The following is a 21427-nucleotide window of genomic DNA, read 5'->3' on the forward strand; positions in this document are numbered from 1 at the left end:
AAGGCTACCATTCTGCCTTCCAATCTGCATAAGGCTACCATTCTTCCTTACGAGACTAAATGCTATCTCCATCTGCATTCTTGCATAAGGCTACCATTCTGCCTTCCGAGACTAAACGTTGTCTCCATCTGCGTTCTTGCATAAGGCTACCATTCTGCCTTCCGAGGTTAAGCTCTACCTCCATCTGCATTCGCATCTTTGCATAAGGCTATCATTCTGCCTTCTAAGGCTAAGCTCTGCCTCTCATTTTCTTCGAAACTAAGCACCATCTCAAGCACTATTTATCCCGCTTTTCTTACGAGCTAAGCTTTGCCCTTCAATTGACAAGACTAAGCTCTGTCTTATCCCCATCATACTACTACATCCTTTATAGGTTGAAATATCGCCAACTCATCCAAAGGCATCATCGTTCAGAGGCACCATCTTCATAGCCCAAAAACATCGTGTCATGGCCTGAGGATCCCTTTCAATCTCTTTCATATCATTATTCAAAGGCATCATGGTTCGAAAGCACCATCCTCATAGCCCGAGAGCATCATTTCATGGCCTGCGAATCCTTTATCATACGCTTCATGGCCTAGGACATCATGGTCTAAAGACGTCATCCTAACCATCCAAAGACAACATTCATAGTCTAAAGATGTCATCCTAACCGTCCAAAGACAACATTAAAGGGAAGTACTTGTGTTAATTGATTCTGATTGTGATTATTTGCATGCCTGTGATAAAACCTTACTTGTTACCTTATTTTTTACTCATTTTCAAAGCTATAAATACCATACCCTATTTTCTTTAAACACACTCACACACTCAAAACTCTCTCTTTCTTTACTACTACTTGTGTTATTGCTTTGTTTAGCCGGCTAAAAGCCAAGGCTAGACTGTGGAATCCTTCTTGCTTTACCTTTCTGCACCTTGCGTTTTCTCTACTGGTATGTCCTAGTTAATTTTAAAAGTTTCAACAACAATATGTTTCTTTAATTGTTCCAATTTCTCTTATTCTTGTCTACTTCAACCTGTGGTTCTACTATCAAGTTACTTTACCAGCATGCTATAATGTTTCCCATTACCCTTTAATGCACTCCCCTATGTGTGTTTCAAGGCATACTCTGTCAGTCACTTATTACGCACTTGCTATCTTATGAATCCCAAACCCCTATCCACTCCAATTTGTTTGTGTTCTTTTGGCTGGTCTGTGATCATGACAGTATCAGCTATTGTTGTGCATGTCCAAACCAGACCCTTGTTGGGGTCATGTGCTTACAAATAAGTGTATCCCCAAGCTCCCTTGACCCCCCCCCCCCCCCCCTGTATAACTACTGATTCTGTGTAGTTTTAAGTTTTACTACTACAATTGCTTTCAAATCACCTCTGTTACTGATTAACTTTCAACCCAGTTTTTTTAAAACAAACTCTCTTTCAACATGTGTTCTGCACTTCTACTATATTCTTAGAATTTAAGTTCTGCCCCTCTTGTTTGAGCCTTACCTTGGGACACTTGAGCTCCCTCTGAACTTGGACACATAAGAGCTGGCCCTTCCACACTGCACTCATTCTGTCTGGTTATGCAAATCTGGGTGTGAGCACTGCCCGGGATCCCTTGAAGACCTTAGGGAACACTAACACACCCAGGTATAAGAAAGGCCATGGAAAAATATTGGCATTGAAGTGGTTCATTACATAACTCAGAGAGAAAGTCAAGATCAGGCTTCCTTTGGTTGTAATTTCTTATTCCTGCACTTATTTTGTAATTCAATCATTTGGTCTGTAGAAACTTGTAAACAAGTATGGGGTTGGCTAGTGAAAAGGGCTGAGAAATATGCATTTTTTAGCTATCAAAAGGGTAGAAAGAATGTGCTAGGTTTACATTTCTACTTGCGTAATAGAATCCATGCTTAGGACTCATCTCATGCATTAGAGATCATGCTCCTCAGGATTTACACTTACTATTTTCAGGATGTCCATTTCGCTATCATATCACTTCGAAATTCATGCGCTAAATGTGTTAATAATCATTGTTTCTACAATCATGTTTCTACTGCCATGTACACTTAGAGATCCTATTTTAGGTTAACAAACATATCATCTATGCATATTTTGGAAATCATGTTTTAAACGCCGTAATACTTGAGCATATAGAAATCCTGTTTAGGATTCTGTATATACATCATTCTCCACATTAGATACCATGTCTTTAGGATTTCATTTATATTATCTTAAGCACACTTAGGCTAACTATGAATGCGTAAAAGGAATAAAGCGATTCTACTTAGTCTTTACAACCAACTAGCCTTAATTTTATATGTTGAACACCTAGAACAACATGTTTTAGGTAATAATAATAATCTCCAAATTCCTTAATGATTCTGAATAATTACTGATTACTATTTATGCCTAGGCAAGCCTTAGGTAATTACTTAAACAAAAACTGGAATTGCCTTTGTAAATTATCAATTGCTACAACCAGCAGGCATGCCTGATTCGGACTTCTTTTCTGAGTTATATAATTAATCTGGTTCTGACTCAAACACCCTGCTTTAGGATTTTAAAATTCAGACCTTAACTGTGTCTAAGTCGTGCTATTTATATGCATTATTTGTGGAGGTATGCATGAGCCTTCTAACTGCTTACATGATTCCCCTTTAAATACAGTCCTACGTGTTTTTGTATGTCACCTTAGCCTTTTGCCTTTAAACCTAAGAGTCAGCCTAAAACCTCCCTTTTATAGGAATAGTAGTCCTAAATTCCTCCGGGACTGATAGGAATGGAACGGGTAACAGCACGCAATAGAGGTCGAGACCAATCCTCACTTTAATACCTTCATGGAGTGGGGAGGGTCGAAATGGATATGATGACCGGTGCGTCAATACCACGTATATCCCCTCTTCTGAGGAATGTCATACCGGGTATTGCATTGATGTAATACATATTACAAACAAATCTAGGACCCCTCTTACATTCACAAGCATGTTTAAATTATAACTTTTTTTCAAAATTTTGACTTTTAATAATTGTTTTCAAACGCTTGTGTATTCAAACTTAAATCCCCTCTTACTTGAGCCTTATTTGTCTACTTGCTAATTGCATAAATTCACAAAAACTATCTGGCCGGGAACCACATTAGTGGATCCTGAGGGGTGCCTAACACATTTCCCTTAGGATAATTTTAACCTCTTACCCTATCTCTGGTTATCAAAACATAGTTGTAGTTAAATCTTATAGGTGCCCTAACGCACCTAAAAATCATTAGGTGAAGACTCTTCAAATACCCAATTCCCAAAAGGAAATGAGTCATTATACCCCATGAATGTCGAGACCCGGAAAGCCTCTCCACGGAGGGAAAAAAGGGGCGTGACACCTACCTTTTAAATATATTCCTTATTTTTTTCCGTAATTATTTTATTTTAAAAAAATTATTATTTCATGTAAAAAAACACCATTTACATTGCTTAAAACTCATTTATTAATTTATTATATCTACCGTCGATATATATAAAGAAGTAAGATATAAGTTTTGCCAAAAAGAGTGATGCAACACGATGACTTCCCAAGGAGTCACCCATCCTAGTACTACTCTCTCCCAGCTTGCTTAACTTTAAAGTTCTGATGGGATCCGGTGCGTTAGTGCTTGTATGATAGCATCCAACATTCCTTGCACTCTAAATTCCCTTATTACCTTTCCTCCTTCCGCTATAGGTCCTAAAGCGTAAAACCTTAAACAACGTTCATTTACGCTCATTTATTCGTTTTACGCGATTCCTCTTCTTATCTTATATATCTTTTGGTGGAAAAAGCGTTGACCAATAACAACAAGCCGCGCTCGATGATAATATCACAATTAGAAGGCCTGGCATGCCTATCACACTAGGCCGCATGGAATAACGCTATCGCAACTAGACGTCTTACGGATGCCTCCTTTGAGGGCAAGGCGTAAAAATCGTAAGATATAAATTGCTTAAAACTCATTTATGAATTTACTATATATACTTTTGATATATTAAAAGAAGTAAGATATAAATTTAGCCAAAAAAGTGGGATGCAACACGAGGACTTCCCCGGGGGTCACCCCTCCTAATACTACTCTCGCCCAAGCATGTTTAGCTTCGGAGTTTTGATGGGATCCGGTGTGTTAGTGCTGGTATGACACATCTGACATTCCTTGAACTCTAAATTCCCATATTAACTTTGCTCCTTCCGGTTTAGGTACCAAAGTGTAAAACCTTAAACGACGTACATTTACGCTCATTTATCTATTTTATGCGATTCCTCTTCTGATCTTATGTATATTTCGCGGGAAAAAGCGTTGAAAAATTACAACAAGCCGTGCTCGATAATAATATCACAATTAGAAGGCCCAGCATGCCTATCATACTAGGCTGCATGGAACGACACCATCGCAACTAGACGTCTTACGGATCCTTGATAATAGGCTAAATTGTTTAATATAGCCTATGTTTTAGCTCAACTTAAGGATGGTTTACTATTGTAAATGTTCAAATAATGCAAAACAATTGGCTCTAATCATGACTTTAATGTCTCACAGGAGTTCAATAAACAAATGAAGATTTATGATGGTAATCAAGTGAAAAATGGAGTCAAATGACGAAAAGTTGAGCAGCAACATCTTAACAAGAGAAAACCCCACTAGCGTTGGTCATGCGCTGGTCATGCGCTCCCGCACTAGTTCAGTGACTTGGACAGAAAGAAACTCGATATGCGCGGGATGTGCGCTGGTCATGCGCTCCCGCGCTAGTCCAGTCCGGGAAATCAATTATTTTGGGGCAAAATGGGAAATCTGAGAGGATCCACTCAACTTACATAAAGTAAAGCTCCATTATTGAGAAAGGAGATCAGATTTTGATGGAGAAAAAGCCATAGAAGAAGGAGGAGCTTCATCTTGGAGCTAAGAAAGGAGAAGAAGAACAACATCTTGGAGTAAGGATTCAAAGAGTTCTTCTAAACTTTCTTCTATTTGTTTGTTTATATTATGTTTAAAACTTTTATTGTTGATTTTTGTATGATTATGAGTAGCTAAAAACTCTAGTATTCTTGGGTCATGGATGTTAGATAATTATGTTATTTGAAGCTTAGATTGAAGATCTTGAATTTATTGTTATGGGTTGTTTATTTGATTCTGCTTCTAATTATTTTACTGCGTAGCTAACAGTGAAATATTATTTATAAATCTTGAGTTAAACTTGAAAAAGGAAATTCTTGATTGCATATAGAATCAAATAGAGCAAGATCCAGATCCTGGGCATCGGGTGAAAGATTCTCAATTAAGATAGAACTATACTTAATTGTCTTGCTTGGTTGAAAAATAGGAGTTGTAAATGCATTCTTGCTAATATTAATACCATAGACATATAGGTATTAGTTTAACTTGAATAGATGCATAAGAACTCGAAAGATTCTTATGAATATTATTAACCCTATAATCAATAACCCGGATAATTCAATAAATCCATTTTAAGCTAAAATAGTAGCATAATTTCTAGCAAGTCCATGACCCGGGAATATATTTATCCAAATTGTTATAAACATATTGTGAAATTGGTGTAGTAATTTTGTGTTGAATTATTGTGCAATTATTAAGTAAGTTGTAAATTGGTTCTTTAAATATTTTGTAATAATATAGCATAAATTGGTAATTGTTTGAGTCTACATCAGTCGATAAGTTGATCACAATTGCTCGTGGGAACGATACTTTACTTACTACTATATTACTTGTCGATCGCGTACACTTGCGTGAGTGTTTTGGTCGCAACAAGTTTTTGGCGCCGTTGCCGGGGAATTAGACATTAACTATTCTTCTGGGTTAGACTTTTATTATTATCTTTACAAGTTTATTTTCTTTTCTTTTTGTAAATATGTTATTTTTATAACTATTTGATTTTTCTCTTAGTATGTTTCTAGTTCTCTCAGGATGACATCTGAGGATGAAATATACAGAGGTAAGGTTAATGATGAAGACGCTTGGTTAATCAAAGATTTTTATGGCCCGTATTTTTTTGCTAGTCATGACCTCACCTCTTGGACACCTGAATTTGAATATGGGAGTAAGTGTTGGTATTGGGACGGATATTCTCGATTAGTAGATTCTGCGAAACGACGTTGTTTACTAACAACGATGATGAAAGATTGGTCTAAGGAGAGAGATGAGCTTGCACAAAAAATGATAATTTTGGCTTGGTTGTGCATAACTTGGATTTAGATTTGAGTGCAAAGGTTGATGCATGTAACGCCCAACAATTTAATGATGAGTTGTATGAAGCTGAAAAAAATCTTCTAGACCAAATAGAGGAGCTAAAACAAGAATACCAATCATTAGATCATATTTTTCTTGAGGATGTCCATGTTAAGAAGAGTGCTCTAGAGTCATGTGAGGGAGTAGATAACATTACTTTAGAAGAATTGAGTGTTTGTATAAATGGGGATGTAAATAGTAGTAAAATTCATGAGTTATGGCGCATTAGACCTCATTCCAATCATTTTTCCACATTGTGTTTAGATAGTAAGATAGTAATCGAGCCACCTGACCCTATGGGGAAGTCAAAGAGTGAGGATGAAAGTGTCTATATTCTTGAATTTATTGTGCCAAAAAGCAAAAATTACATTCCTCATCCAAAGGCCGAGAAGTGTCGAGTGAAAAATTTATTACTTGGCCTGGTTATCTTTGTAGCCCCACCAAAGAAGCATAGCGACAGACTTGATGCCTTGTTAGGGGTTCAATTTATAAGTTCAAAGTAGAGGCAAAAAGTGGTTCACGTCGTGCCGCGATGTTAAATTAGGCGCTTGTTGGGAGGCAACCCAGCTTTACTGCTTTCTTTTATTTTTATTTATTTTTGTTTATTTTAGTTTTCTACCTTTGTAGCATTTGCTGTAGGATTATGAGCATAGAAGAAAAGCCACTGAAAGTGTGCAAATGCGAGCCAGCTGGTTGGAACTAGTGTGAGGTACCCGCACAAAGGACCATCCTTGGGAGAAGTCTGAGTACCCCGTGAGCTGCCAGTGCTTCGGTCTTTGGCCTTTCAGGGAGTTTCTTGTCCACCCTTGTTATTTTTGCTTTATTTGTGCATTGGGGACATTGCACTCTTTTAAGTGTGGGGTGGGAGAATTCCTTTTGATAATTAGCTTTTTAGTATTTTAGCTTCTTATTTCTTTTCTTCGTAGTTGTGTAGTATTTTAGAAGATTAATTTTTTTTATGTGAAAAAAAAATTGAAAATGGTATAAAACTTAGACTTTTCCCTACGACGGATCTTTTAGACGAATTTTCTTGAGGGAAGTGAGTCTAAAGAAAACGACAAAAAGATTTTTTTTTTTTTAGTTAGTGTAGCAATTCCCCCTTAGTTTTTCTTTAAGCCGCGGTTCTTTTCCAAGGGTGTATCTTGAACCGGGCATAGGTAGTTTTTAATTTTTGTTTTTATATTTTTTTTTATTTTGTAGACTAAAATAAGGAGTTATAATCTATAGAAAAGTAAACCCATAGCGTTGACACACCTAAACACAATAGACCCTAGAGTGTAACGCGCTTAGTCTTAATTGTTGAATCTCATGGAAAGTGCCTTAAATTGTATGTTTGTTACTGAATTGACTGCTCGTAATGAAGTGTCTTGATGAGCTGATCTGGAATGAGTCATATGCCATGTGTGGTGAGTATTTGTGTAGTCCATGTATTGTACTTGTGTCTAGAACTTGCCCGGTATGTGAGTTGAAGCGAAATTTGAGGTGATGCTCGGTTTGAAAAATGATGTTAGGCTTTCTTTGACCTTTTTGAGCTTAATTGCTTATTAAAAATAAAATTTGTCCCTAGTTAACCCTTTTGAGCCTTCAGACTTTTTGTTTGGCACCCGCATTACAAGCCTATACCCTTTTTGTTCTTAATTGACATTGTTTTGATCATTTTACCTCTTAAAGCACTTTAATTGTGAGAAGAGCACTAAAAGAAGTAAGAAGGAAATAAGTGTGGGGTGACTTTTGAGTGGAACCAATAAAAGGATGAAAGGTGCACTTATGTTGTAAACGAATACACCACTAGCAGAAATTGAGTGACAAGAAAAAGAAAAAAAAAAGGAGAGATAATTACATTGTGTTTTGCTCTAGCTAGTGGGAATGAATTAATAGAGTGCTTAAAGAAGAAGGCCATATTTGTGGGATGATATTGTGTATGAAAGAGAAGTGGGTTGAAGAATTTACGCTGAAAATTGCTCGTGTGATGTGTTAAAATGCTTAGGGGTTGAGTCACTATTCCTAAATACATCCTACCTGTCCCTTAGCCCACATTACAACCATGAAAAAGTCCTAATTGATTTTGGATCGAGCTAGCCTACCTTAGTAGAGATTTACATTAAGGGCAAGCTTATGGTACCAATTGCATGCATGTGACCTCTTTTGTGAGAGTGAGTGATTTCCTTGATATATGTGAATATATGAATTGAATGTGGTGGATTGAACTCGATTTTTGTTGATGTAATTGTGAGGGCATATGATTCGTGTCAGAAAAGCAAGTCTTGACTTCTGTGCAGAGTATTTTGAGGAAGTGTGAATATTGCATGGCACTTGAGAATTGACTTTTAGGATTGTTCACTACTAGGAGTGATACATGTACATTGTTCTAGGTGTAATACATTAAAGGAAATGGTTGAGCGAAGGATTCTCTAGAGAATATAGTTGATTGCTCGAGGACTAGCAATAAGCTAAGTGTGGGGAGTTGATAATAGGCTAAATTGTTTAATATAGCCTATGTTTTAGCTCAACTTAAGGATGGTTTACTATTGTAAATGTTCAATACCGGGCAAGTTCCCCGGGGGTCACCCCTCCTAATACTACTCTCGCCCAAGCATGTTTAGCTTCGGAGTTTTGATGGGATCCGGTGTGTTAGTGCTGGTATGACACATCTGACATTCCTTGAACTCTAAATTCCCTTATTAACTTTGCTCCTTCCGGTTTAGGTCCCAAAGTGTAAAACCTTAAACGACGTACATTTACGCTCATTTATCTATTTTATGCGATTCCTCTTCTGATCTTATGTATATTTTGCGGGAAAAAGCGTTGACAAATTACAACAAGCCGCGCTCGATGATAATATCACAATTAGAAGGCCCAGCATGCCTATCACACTAGGCTGCATGGAACGACACCATCGCAACTAGACGTCTTACGGATCCTTGATAATAGGCTAAATTGTTTAATATAGCCTATGTTTTAGCTCAACTTAAGGATGGTTTACTATTGTAAATGTTCAAATAATGCAAAAAAATTGGCTCTAATCATGACTTTAATGTCTCACAGGAGTTCAATAAACAAATGAGGATTTATGATGGTAATCAAGTGAAAAATGGAGTCAAATGACGAAAAGTTGAGCAGCAACATCTTAACAAGAGAAAACCCCACTAGCGTTGGTCATGCGCTGGTCATGCGCTCCCGCACTAGTTCAGTGACTTGGACAGAAAGAAACTCGATATGCGCGGGATGTGCGCTGGTCATGCGCTCCCGCGCTAGTCCAGTCCGGGAAATCAATTATTTTGGGGCAAAATGGGAAATCTGAGAGGATCCACTCAACTTACATAAAGTAAAGCTCCATTATTGAGAAAGGAGATCAGATTTTGATGGAGAAAAAGCCATAGAAGAAGGAGGAGCTTCATCTTGGAGCTAAGAAAGGAGAAGAAGAACAACATCTTGGAGCAAGGATTCAAAGAGTTCTTCTAAACTTTCTTCTATTTGTTTGTTTATATTATGTTTAAAACTTTTATTGTTGATTTTTGTATGATTATGAGTAGCTAAAAACTCTAGTATTCTTGGGTCATGGATGTTAGATAATTATGTTATTTGAAGCTTAGATTGAAGATATTGAATTTATTGTTATGGGTTGTTTATTTGATTCTGCTTCTAATTATTTTACTGCGTAGCTAACAGTAAAATATTATTTACGAATCTTGAGTTAAACTTGAAAAAGAAAATTCTTGATTGCATATAGAATCAAATAGAGCAAGATCCGGATCCTGGGCATCGGGTGAAAGATTCGCAATTAAGATAGAACTATACTTAATTGCCTTGCTTGGTTGAAAAATAGGAGTTGTAAATGCATTCTTGCTAATATTAATACCATAGACATATAGGTATTAGTTTAACTTGAATAGATGCATAAGAACTCGAAAGATTCTTATGAATATTATTAACCCTATAATCAATAACCCGGATAATTCAATAAATCCATTTTAAGCTAAAATAGTAGCATAATTTCTAGCAAGTCCATGACCCGGGAATATATTTATCCAAATTGTTATAAACATATTGTGAAATTGGTGTAGTAATTTTGTGTTGAATTATTGTGCAATTATTAAGTAAGTTGTAAATTGGTTCTTTAAATATTTTGTAATAATATAGCATAAATTGATAATTGTTTGAGTCTACATCAGTCGATAAGTTGATCACAATTCCTCGTGGGAACGATACTTTACTTACTACTATATTACTTGTCGATCGCGTACACTTGCGTGAGTGTTTTGGTCGCAACAATCCTCCTTTGAGGACAAGGCGTAGTGACATGTTAAGTGCAACGGTGTTAAGCCCGTAAGGTCGTGATTTATAATACCTACCTTTTAAATATTTTCCTTTTTTTATTTTTCCTTAAAAAAATTCTTTTTTCCCCTAAAGAATAAAAAATATCATTTACATTGCTTAAAACCCATTTATAAATTTACTATATCTACCGCCGATATATTAAAAGAAGTAAGCTATAAATTTTTCCAGAAAGAGGGATGCAACACGAGGACTTTCCAGGGGGTCATCCATCCTAGTACTACTCTCGCCCAAGCACGCTTAATTTCGGAGTTCTGATGGGATCCGGTGCGTTAGTGCTGGTATGATTGCATCCGACATTCCTTGCACTCTAAATTCCCTTATTACCTTTCCCCTTTCCGCTTTAGGTCCCAAAGTGTGAAACCTTAAAACGGCGTACATTTACGCTCATGTATCCGTTTTACGCGATTCCTCTTTTGATCTTAAGTATTTTTCGCGGGAAAAAGCATTGACCAATAACAACAAGTTACGCTCGACGATAATATCACAATTAGAGGGCCCTGCATGCCTATTACACTGGGCCGCATGGAACAACGACATCGCAAATAGACGTCTTACGGATGCCGCCTTCGATGCCAAAGCGTAATGACATGTCAAGTGCAAAGGTGTTAAGCCCACAAGGTCGTGATTTACAATATCTATCTTTTAAACATTTTCCTTATTTTTATTTTTCCCTAAAAAATTTCTTCTTTTCCCTAAAAAATAAAAAATATCGTTTACAGTGCTTAAAACTCATTTATAAATGTATTATATCTACCGTCGATATATTAAAAGAAGTAAGATATAAATTTTGCCAAAAGAGGGATGCAACACGAGGACTTCCCAGGGGTTCACCCATCCTAGTACTACTCTCGCCCAAGCACCCTTGACTTTGGAGTTCAGATGGGATCCAGTGCGTTAGAGCTGGTATGATCGCATCTGACATTCCTTGCACTTAAAATCCCCTTATTACCTTTCATTCTTCCGCTTTAGGTCCCAAAGTGGAAAACCATAAAACGACGTACATTTACACTCATTTATCCGTTTTACGAGATTCCTCTTTTGATCTTATGTATTTTTCGCAGGCAAGAGCGTTGACCAATAACATCAAGCCGTGCTCGACGATAATATCACAATTAGAGGGCCCAGCATGCCTATCACACTAGGCCGCATGGAACGACGATATCGCAACTACATGTCTTACGAATGCTGCCTTCGAGGCCAAGGCGTAGTGACATGTCAAGTGTAGCGGTGTTATGCCCACAAGGTTGTGATTTACAATATCTACCTTTTAAATATTTTCCTTATTTTTATTTTTCTCTAAAAAATATAAAACATCGTTTACAGTTCTTAAAACTCATTTATAAATTTATTATATCTACCGTCGATATATTAAAAGAAGTAAGATATAAATTTTTCCAAAAAGTGTGATGCAACACGAGGATTTCCCAGGGGTCACCCATCCTAGTACTACTCTCTCCCAAGCACGCCTAACATCGGAGTTCTGATGGGATCGGATGAGTTAGTGCTTGTATGATCGCATCCGACATTCCTTGCACTCTAAATTCCCTTATTACCTTTCCTCCTTCTGCTTTAGGTCCCAAAGTGTAAAACCTTAAAACGACATACATTTACGCTCATTTATCTGTTTTACACGATTCCTCTTTTGATCTTAAGTATTTTTCGCGAGCAAAAGCGTTGACCAATAACAACAAGCTGCGCTCGACCATAATATTACAATTAGCAGGCCCGGCATGCCTATCACACTAGGCCGCATGGAATGATGACATCGCAACTAGATGTCTTACGGATGCCGCTTCGAGGCCAAGGCGTAGTGACATGTCAAGTGCAATGGTGTTAAGCCTGCAAGATCGTGTTTTATGTAGACATGTGATTTTTGATCCACCCCAAGAATTTTTATATTTTAGCATGTAAATATTTAATTTAGGCCTAATATCGCTATTTTAACTAATTTTGACTCTTTTACTTTATTATATTACAAGAAAATGAAAATTACAAAAAAATAGTTTCATTAATATTTTGTAGTCATTTTTAATCATGAAAATACCAAAAATAGTTTTACTTTAACGGTCAGTCTTATTTTAATATTATTTTATTTAAGTAGGATTAATTAATAAATGAGATCGTATTTTTAGTCTCATTCGGGGGAAAAGAATAAAATTTAGGCCCAAACGACCCATTTTAGGCCTAATTTTCGGATCTAGCCCATACCCCTTAGCCTAAATATAGCCCTAAAACCCTAAACTTATAAAAAGAAGCTAACCTAAAATGCCTAGGATCCCTAGGAGCTGAAAATACGCGCTAAAAACAAAGATAGAGACCTAAGGCTATGAGATCAACCGAAAATAGAACAAAAAAGAATACACAAAATATAAACCTAAACCTGAGAAAAGGCAAGAACCATTTTCTATCAAATTAGACGCCCCCTCCCCCCCCCCTATAAAATCATCTTCTTTAACAAATCTAACCAGCGAAAAACCAAAGAGCAGCTGTCGGAAACCAGTCCAAAAGCGACCATCCTCCATCCGCCTAGCGACCCCTCGTCGGAAAACGACACCCAACTCACTCTTGCACTGCCTATACACACATGCTCATTCCCACCTCAGTATCGTCGGAATACACATGCAATTCACCACCGGAAATTCTCAAAAAGCACACACGACATAGCAGAGGATAAATTCTGCAATTTGAAAGTTCCAAAAAATAGATTTGAAAAAAGAAATCTCTAAAAAACCTAATTAAAATAAGGATTTTGGAAAGGATTTGGAGACGAATTAACTACTGGGAGTTTAAAGTTCAAATCCTCTTTCTTCTAGGTTATAAAGCTGGTGTTTTGGCTTTCGATTTTTATTTGCGGTTCAGGCATGAATTTCGATCCAAAATGGTTGTGAATAGTGATTAAAGTGTGGGTTTGAATCCGTATTTGGTTGAGTTTCCGGTGCTAATTCGGGTTCCGTCCACGATTCGTCACATTTTGAGTGTTAAACATTGAAACAACCAATTTCCTGGCTATATTGAGGTCAAATTCTATCATCCTCTATCCGTTTTATTCAAGCTTAATGTTAAATATTTGTTTGGTGATATGATCGTTATTTGTGTAGTTGTTTTTTCATAGTTTTGAATTTTCCCATTTAGTTACCTGCTCGTATGTTTACTCGAATTTGTTATACCTGAACATGATATTGTCACAATATAGATATTGGGTTTCTATTCATCAACTGAACTACGTCAAATTAGATTAAAGGGGCTCGGGTGTGCAGTTCATGTGACCCTGCCATGATTTTCAATAATAATAATGAAATAAACATGTTATAAACTCGAGTGTAAATTTCATGTGACCCGATTCTCATTTCCAACAAGGTTAAATAGAACGTGTCATGAACTATGGGTGCATTACATGTAGCGGGGCTTACGATGTGTTTTAAATAACCTTGAAATTTCCTGAAATATTAAAAGCGGCTAAAAAGTTAAAAATGCACAATAGGTTTAAAAGTGTTTTACAATCAAATAAATAGGCCAATAATAATAGTTGAGCGACCGTGCTAGAACCACGGAACCCGTAAATGCCTAACACCTTCTCCCGGGTTAACGGAATTCCTTACCCAGATTTTTGTGTTCGCGGACTATAAAACAGAGTCAATCTTTCCTCGATTCGGGATTTTAAACCGGTGACTTGGGACACCCAAAATTATCCCAAGTGATGACTCTGAATTTTAAATAAATAATCTCATTTTGATCGTCACTTAAATTGGAAAAACTCTCTTATACCCTTTCGGGGGTAGTAAAAAGGAGGTGTGACAGCTCTGACGACTATACTGGGGATCGAACTCAGAATCTCTGGTTCAGGGTTCAAGAATTCGAGCTTAGAATAATTGTTATATTTGGCTTTATTTATTGTCTGATTTTATTTACATGTTTGGGCCTAATGTGCTAAATGTTGCTTTTTACCGATTTGAAATTATCTGAACTGTATATAAACTGCTACGAAACCTTCTCTTCTCATCTTTGGGAAAGTGCATGCTGACGTGACTTCTTTTTTGTTAGTGTCATACCTTAAATTAGGAAGAGGCTCGGACAAGTTACAAAACTGTATGGCCTTTTGGTTCCCTGTACGTACCCCTCCCATCCCCCCCCCCGGGCTCGAGTTGTCCGCTCGGGTACACAAGTATAGAACAACATACTCAGGTTTTGAACGTAGAATAACTCAGCCACATGCCGGATCCCTAGTAGGAATGCTTGTTTGAATCATGTGCATTTGGCTTTGGGGACTCAATACATGGGTTGGGTCCATCTAGGGCAGGTATACCCCAAAAATAAAAGACCATCTTGATGTATCTTATGTGCTACATTTTGCAATTTTCAAAGATAATAGGGTCATTTTGCGGACCAATGAGGTTTGAGGATAAATGAAAAGGAGGTTGAAGTGTAATAAAGCAAGTAAGGCCCAATTATAATTTTCTTTCACGCTTTTTCTACAAAAGACCAAAAAATGAAAAACATCCAAAAAGATTTTGCACTTTCCCATTATTTTTTCAAAAAAAAAATCAAAAAATAGAGAAAAGAAAATCCAAATTGATTTTACATGTTTCATCGTTTTTCAAGAAAAAGACAAAAATGTATTTTCTCTAAATTAGTTTTTTTTATTCTCGCCCGTATCCAATCTGCCCGAACTACGCATACCTGATTCTCGTCTTTTGGGGTGTGATACGTAGGCAACCCACATAGGGCCCGGTCTTCTTAGTGAGTTTTAGGTTCTTGGCTTCGCGGGGACTTAGCCAAATCTTGCATTTTTAGCCACTTTTAGCCATATAGGTTAATTTTAGAAAAATAGTCACAATCATGTCTTTCATGTGTCCAATAGGAAGGGTTATTGTCTCACATAGCGTCCTAGGTCTTTAACCTTATTTGGTTTTAATTGTCTCATACAGGTATGGATGTACTTACCGGAGTTTGAGCATGACAGACATCCCAGGACCATCTAGTCAGGATCGCTCATTCAGAAGTTGCTTAAGGAGATTTTTTGTTATACTTTTATTTTTATGTTTTGAGTCTGTTTTTTTATGTCGTTTTTTACCTTCTAGTTTTGTACAGTAATGTCGAGTCTTTTGTACTTCCTTTTATTTTGTACTTGAAAAATGTATTATAAACCAAAAAAAAGAAAGAGATTTTGCGTTTTTATATTTCCATTAGAAGTTTCTTTAGAAACACTACTCCTAGAAATTAAGGGAAAAAAAAAAGAAAGAAAGGTTAGCCACAATCCAGAATAAAAGAAGCTCACGGCAAACAAGGGAATTCACATCTTTCATCTACTCCTGGAAAACAAGGGAATTCACTTCAGAATGCAATTCAAGTCAGCAACAAAAGAAGCTCGCGGCAAGAATGCGAGTCAAAAGTCCAAGATGATCAACAGAAGTTAGTCACAATCCAGATTAAAAAAGAAAAAGAACAGCAAAAAGTGAATCCAAATGCAAAAGTAGATGAAAGATGTGACCTGCTCAAGACATGACTGAAGTCACAAGCATGGTATGTCCGATTTTGATCCGAAAAGTTGAAGAAGAATGAACTAGCACCTGCAACTCGCAAGCGTTAAGGTGCAAATCCAAAGTATGCATGAAGAACCATTCAAGACTCAAGAACAAGCTTCAGAAGACTTATAGATAGGAATTTTGTAACTCATAGTTGACAGGCTTAGTTAGTCTTTTTTCGTTTCTTGATTTTGATATAATAACAGGACCACGGACCGGAACCTCGACGGAATGACACCTCGATCGGCTCTCCACCTCGGTATACTCCATCATCTCACCCACTTCTGAACTACATGTGGCCTGATTCCTTTATAGCCAAGGATATGTAGGCAGCTCAGATACCAGGGCTCGGTCACATTCTCCTTTCTCTTAGTTTGTGGTCTCCCTAAATAAGGGTTGGGTCAAAAAACCTGTCTAGTCGTTCTTTGTCTGAAAATACTTCGCATTTCCAATCAAAGAGGGGTAGCTGTAGACATGTAATTTTTTACCCTTCCCAAGATTTTTTATATTTTAGCATGTAAATATTTAATTTAGGCCTAATATCGCTATTTTAACTAATTTTGACTCTTTTAATTTATTATATTACAAGAAAATGAAAATTACAAAAAAATAGTTTCATTAATATTTTGTAGTCATTGTTAATCATGAAAATACCAAAAATAGTTTTGTTTTAACGGTCAGTCTTATTTTAATAGTATTTTATTTAAGTAGGATTAATTAATAAATGAGATCGTATTTTAGTCTCATTCGCGGGGAAAGAATAAAATTTGGGCTCAAACAACTCATTTTTAGGCCTAATTTTCGGATCTAGCCCATAATTCCTAGGCCCAAAACCTTTAGCTAAATATAGCCCTATAACGCTAAACCTATAAAAAGAAGCTAACCTAAAACGCCTAGGATCCCTAGGAGCTGAAAATACACGCTAAAAACAAAGATAGAGACTTAAAGCTATGAGATCAGCCGAAAAGACAACAAAAAAGAATACACAAAATATAAACCTATATGCGACAGAAGAGGTAAGGAGGAAGAAGAGGTAAACGAGGCTGCCCGAGAGTTAGGTGGGGCGCCATGACTATCTCCTCCTTAGGAGATGCGACAAAAGGTGGTGCGAGGATTGCAAGGTTATCCCAGGTGAGACCCTTGCAATGCAATATAGGTTTTTGGTGATGGACATTAGTATTATGATAAGGAGGAAGAAGCGGTCAGTACGAGGCCGTCCGAGAGTTAGGTGGGGCGCCTTGACTAAGGATGAAGCTCAGGAGTTGGAAGGAAAGTTATCGGCAATGGGAGCTTGGAGAAGTAGTGGGGACGCAAACACTATATGGTCGACGACGGTGGACTATAAAAGGAAGGTGGCGAGAGAGGTGTTAGGGATATCTTCGGGCTACACCAGTGGCCACAAAGGAGACTGGTGGTGGAATGCAGTTGTCCAAGGTAAAGTGGAAGAAAATAAGGCGGCTTACCCACGGTTAGTAGGGAGAACTGGCGAGGAGGAGAAGAGAGCGAACAGTAAGAGGTATAAGGTAGCTAGGAAGGAGGCGAAGATGGCAGTAACGGAGGCTAAGACAGCAGGTTTTGCTCGTCTGTATGAGGAACTAGGGAACAAAGGTGGGGATAAGTAGTTATTCCGACTTGCTAAGGTGAGAGAGAGGACGGCTCGGGATTTGGACCCAAGTGAGGTTCATAAAAAATGATGACGACACAGTTTTGATGGGGGATAACCAGATTAAGAGGAGATGGCAGACCTACCTTCATAAACTTCTAAATGAAGAAGGGGATTAGGATATTGTACTAGGTGAATTAAGGAATGCCGATAGTCCCCATGAATTAAGTTATTATAGGACACTGAGGTCGATGAGATCATGGAGGTAATACGAAAGATGAGAACGGGCAGAGATACCGGGCCAAACAAAATTCCGGTTGAACTTTTGAGGTGTATGGGTAGAGCAGGCTTGGAATGGCTTACTGGGTTGTTTAATATTATATTCAAGACTAATAGGATTCTTGAAGAGTGGAGATAGAGTACAATGGTTCCGTTGTATAAGAACAAGGTGATATCCAGAGTTGTAACAACTATAGAGGTATCAAATTACTAAGTTATACCATGAAAGTCTGGGAGAGAGTGGTAGAAATAAGAGTGCGAAGGATGGTGTCTATTTCAGACAATCAGTTCGGGTTCATGTCGGGGCGATCTACCCGCTATCCACCTTATTTTGAGGATGGTGGAACAATATAGGGATTAGAAGAAGGATCTTCACATAGTGTTTATTGATCTAGAGAAAGCGTATGACAAGGTTCCTAGGGAGGTCTTATGGAGTTGCTTAGAGGTTAAAGGGGTCCCAGTTGCCTACATTAGGGTGATTAAAGACATGTATGATGGAGCTAAGACTCGGGTTAGGGCAGTAGGAGGCGACTCCGAGCATTTTTCGGTTGTTACAGGGTTGCACCAAGGGTCTACGTTCCGCCCTTTCCTATTTGCCTTGGTGATGGATACACTAACTCATCATATTCAAGGGGAGGTGCCATGGTGCGTGGTATTTGCTGATGATATAGTTCTAATTTATGAGACACGAGGCAGTGTCAACAAGTGGCTAGATGTTTGGAGACATGCCCTTGAGTCTAAAGGTTTCAAGTTGAGCAGGACGAAGACGCAATACCTCGAGTGCAAATTTGGGGCCAAGCCGACGGAAGCGGGGGTGGAAGTGAGGCTTGATTCTCGAGTCATTCCTAAGAGGGGTAGTTTTAAGTACCTTGGGTTAGTTATTCAGGGGATCGAAGAGATCGACGAGGATGTCACATACCATATAGGGGTGGGGTAGATGAAGTGGAGGTTAGCATCGGGAGTCCTGTATGACAAGAAAATGCCATCGTTACTAAAAGGTAAGTTTTATAGAGCAGTGGTTAGGCCTGCCATGTTGGATGGGATCGAGTGTTGTCCGGTTAAGAACTCACACATCGAGAAGATGAAAGTAGCTAAGATGCGGATGTTGAGGTAGATGTGTGGGCATACAAGGATGGATAAGATTAGGAATGAAGATATTTGAGAAAGGTGGGCGTGGCCCCCATGGAAGACAAGATGCGGGAAGCAAGACTCAGATGGTTCGGGCACATTCAGAGGAGGAGTACTGATGCACCGGTGAGGAGGTGTGAGTGACTGGATGTGGTGGGCATTAGGAGAGGTAGAGGGAGACCTAAGAAGTATTGGGGAGATGTGATCAGGCAGGACATGGCACGACTTAGGATTACTGAGGACATGGCCCTTGACAGGGAATTATGGAGGTCGAGCATTAAGGTTGTAGGTTAGGGGGAAGTTGTGAATATTTATACAGCGCACTAGAGTGAGACTAGCCAGTTAGGAGTTAGTCTTAGGAGGCTACTGGTCAGCTACTGATGCAGGGCTTTATCTACTGGATATTATTATACCTTCCATCTTTTTCGTATTCTTATATTTCTTATATTGCTGTTATTTTGTTATTTTATGTTATGTTATGTTATTATGAGTCTATTGATATTACTAATATATCGTCTCTCATTGCTTTCTTGAGCCGAGGGTCTCCTGAGAACAGCCTCTCTGCCCTTCGGGGTAGGCGTAAGGTCTGCGTACATATTACCCTCCCCAAACCCCACTTGTGGGATTATACTGGGACATTTTTGTTGTTGTTGTTGTTTGTGACGACCCGACCGGTCGTCTTAAGAATTAATGCCCTGATCCCCTATTAACTACTTTCCCCCAGTTTATTTCTGCTATTTTAATTTGTCGGGTTGTTCGGTTTTGAATTTCGGAGAGTTTTGGGACACTTAGTCCCTAAATGAGAGCTTAAGTGTTGGAAAGTTGACCGTAGTCAGAACAATGTGAAGACGGCCTCAGAATGGAAATTTGATGGTTTCTTTAGCTCCGTTAGGTGATTTTGGTCTTAGGGGCATGGCCGGATTGTGTTTTCAAGGTCCGTAGCTAAATTAGGCTTGAAATGTCGAAAGTTGAATTTTTGAAGTTCCCTGTCCGATAGTGAGATTTTGATCCGAGGGTCATAATGGAACTCCGGAAGTTGTAGTAGCCCCGTCTTGTTAAATGTGACGTGTGTGCAAAATTTCAGGTCATTCGGACGAGGTTTGATAGACTTTTTGATCGAAAGCGTATTTTGAGAATTTTTGAGTTCTTAGGCTTGAATCCATGGTTAATTCGAGATATCGATGATGTTTTAGGTGTTTTAAGGATTGGTACAAGTTTGGATAGTAGTTTGTGACTTGTTGGTGCCTTTGTTTGAGGTCTCTAAGGCCTCGGGTGTGTTTTGGATGCTCAACGGGTCACTTTGGAACTTGTAGAATTACAGAAAAATCTGGTATCTGGTTTCCTTAATCGCGTTCGCGACCTTCCCTCTATTGATATCCAATTTTTCCCTATATATTTTTTATATGAAAAATACTTTCAAAACAGCATATGTATGCATATATAAGTACGTCCTAATATTTTATTATTTTTTCCTTAATTTTTAAATCAATTTATTGCCCTATTTTATCAAGGAAAACCCAATAATTATCCCCAAAATTGTCATTTTGGTGATTCATTTGCTGGACTCTCAAATTTATACAGAAACATAGCTAATGTGATTTTTGCATATTTTTACAAAATTATTTAGTATTTTTAAAGCTAAATTGCATATAATTGCAATATTAGCCTCCTTTAAGATTTAATTGTGTTTATATTTATAAAACTAACTCCAGTATTTTTAATTTGATAATTATGTATTATTAATCATTTTGGCACCTTTAATTTATTTCTGGAAATTATTTTATTTTGTTTTAAATCAAACAGGGAAAAAATGGCTATTTAAATGTTAGCCCATTTTTATTTCAATTTTAGCCGGATATGGCACTCCAATTGAACCCCAATCTCAAACCCAATTACCCAGCCCAAATCCTAGGCCTACCCGACCCACGACCTAATTAAAACAACCCACCCAGATCCCCTACCTACCCATTCAATCCAGGCCATTGATCAAAATGATCAATGACCACCCTTAACCTTTTCCTAAATTAATCCCGACCTACCCCCCAAACCCTAGTCATTTTCCACCTGCAGTCGCCTTTGAACTCCCCCCCTCTCCCAATTCTCTCAAAAAACCTAGCCGCCTCCTTCAACCACCACCTGAAAATCTCCCAAATCTATGGCCTACAAAGCCATTGAAGGCCTGTATCTACCTCCTACGACTCCTACATGCCCGATTACTATGTTTTCGAGGCCAGACCTTGAAGAAGTTTGGTCCAGACCTCGGAGGATTTCAGTTCTATGGCTTTTTCCGGTCAGCTTTGACCTAGCTCC

The 21427-nt window shown here is 38.0% G+C and overlaps 1 protein-coding gene, 2 non-coding genes and 4 pseudogenes across 3 annotated transcripts; 1 reads left to right on the forward strand and 6 right to left on the reverse strand.

The window, feature by feature from the left end:
* Positions 1–3526: 3526 nt before the first annotated feature.
* Positions 3527–3644, reverse strand: LOC138890879 (5S ribosomal RNA; annotated as a pseudogene).
* Positions 3645–4033: 389 nt separating this feature from the next.
* On the reverse strand, positions 4034–4151 carry LOC138890862 (5S ribosomal RNA; annotated as a pseudogene).
* A 4629-nt stretch (positions 4152–8780) lies between these two features.
* On the reverse strand, positions 8781–8898 carry LOC138890881 (5S ribosomal RNA; annotated as a pseudogene).
* Positions 8899–10758: 1860 nt separating this feature from the next.
* Positions 10759–10877, reverse strand: LOC138890718 (5S ribosomal RNA). The gene has a single exon (XR_011407120.1). It is a non-coding gene; the product is annotated as a 5S ribosomal RNA (ribosomal RNA).
* Positions 10878–11383: 506 nt separating this feature from the next.
* LOC138890750 (5S ribosomal RNA) lies at positions 11384–11502 on the reverse strand. Its single transcript, XR_011407152.1, has one exon. It is a non-coding gene; the product is annotated as a 5S ribosomal RNA (ribosomal RNA).
* Positions 11503–11988: 486 nt separating this feature from the next.
* On the reverse strand, positions 11989–12106 carry LOC138890874 (5S ribosomal RNA; annotated as a pseudogene).
* Positions 12107–17252: 5146 nt separating this feature from the next.
* LOC138890019 (uncharacterized) lies at positions 17253–17729 on the forward strand. The gene has a single exon (XM_070173370.1). It carries the CDS (start codon positions 17253–17255, stop codon positions 17727–17729), a length of 477 nt encoding a protein of 158 aa, XP_070029471.1.
* Positions 17730–21427: the final 3698 nt, after the last annotated feature.

Source organism: Nicotiana sylvestris, chromosome 4, assembly GCF_000393655.2.
Source record: "Nicotiana sylvestris chromosome 4, ASM39365v2, whole genome shotgun sequence".
In the NCBI taxonomy this organism is placed as follows: Eukaryota; Viridiplantae; Streptophyta; class Magnoliopsida; order Solanales; family Solanaceae; genus Nicotiana; species Nicotiana sylvestris.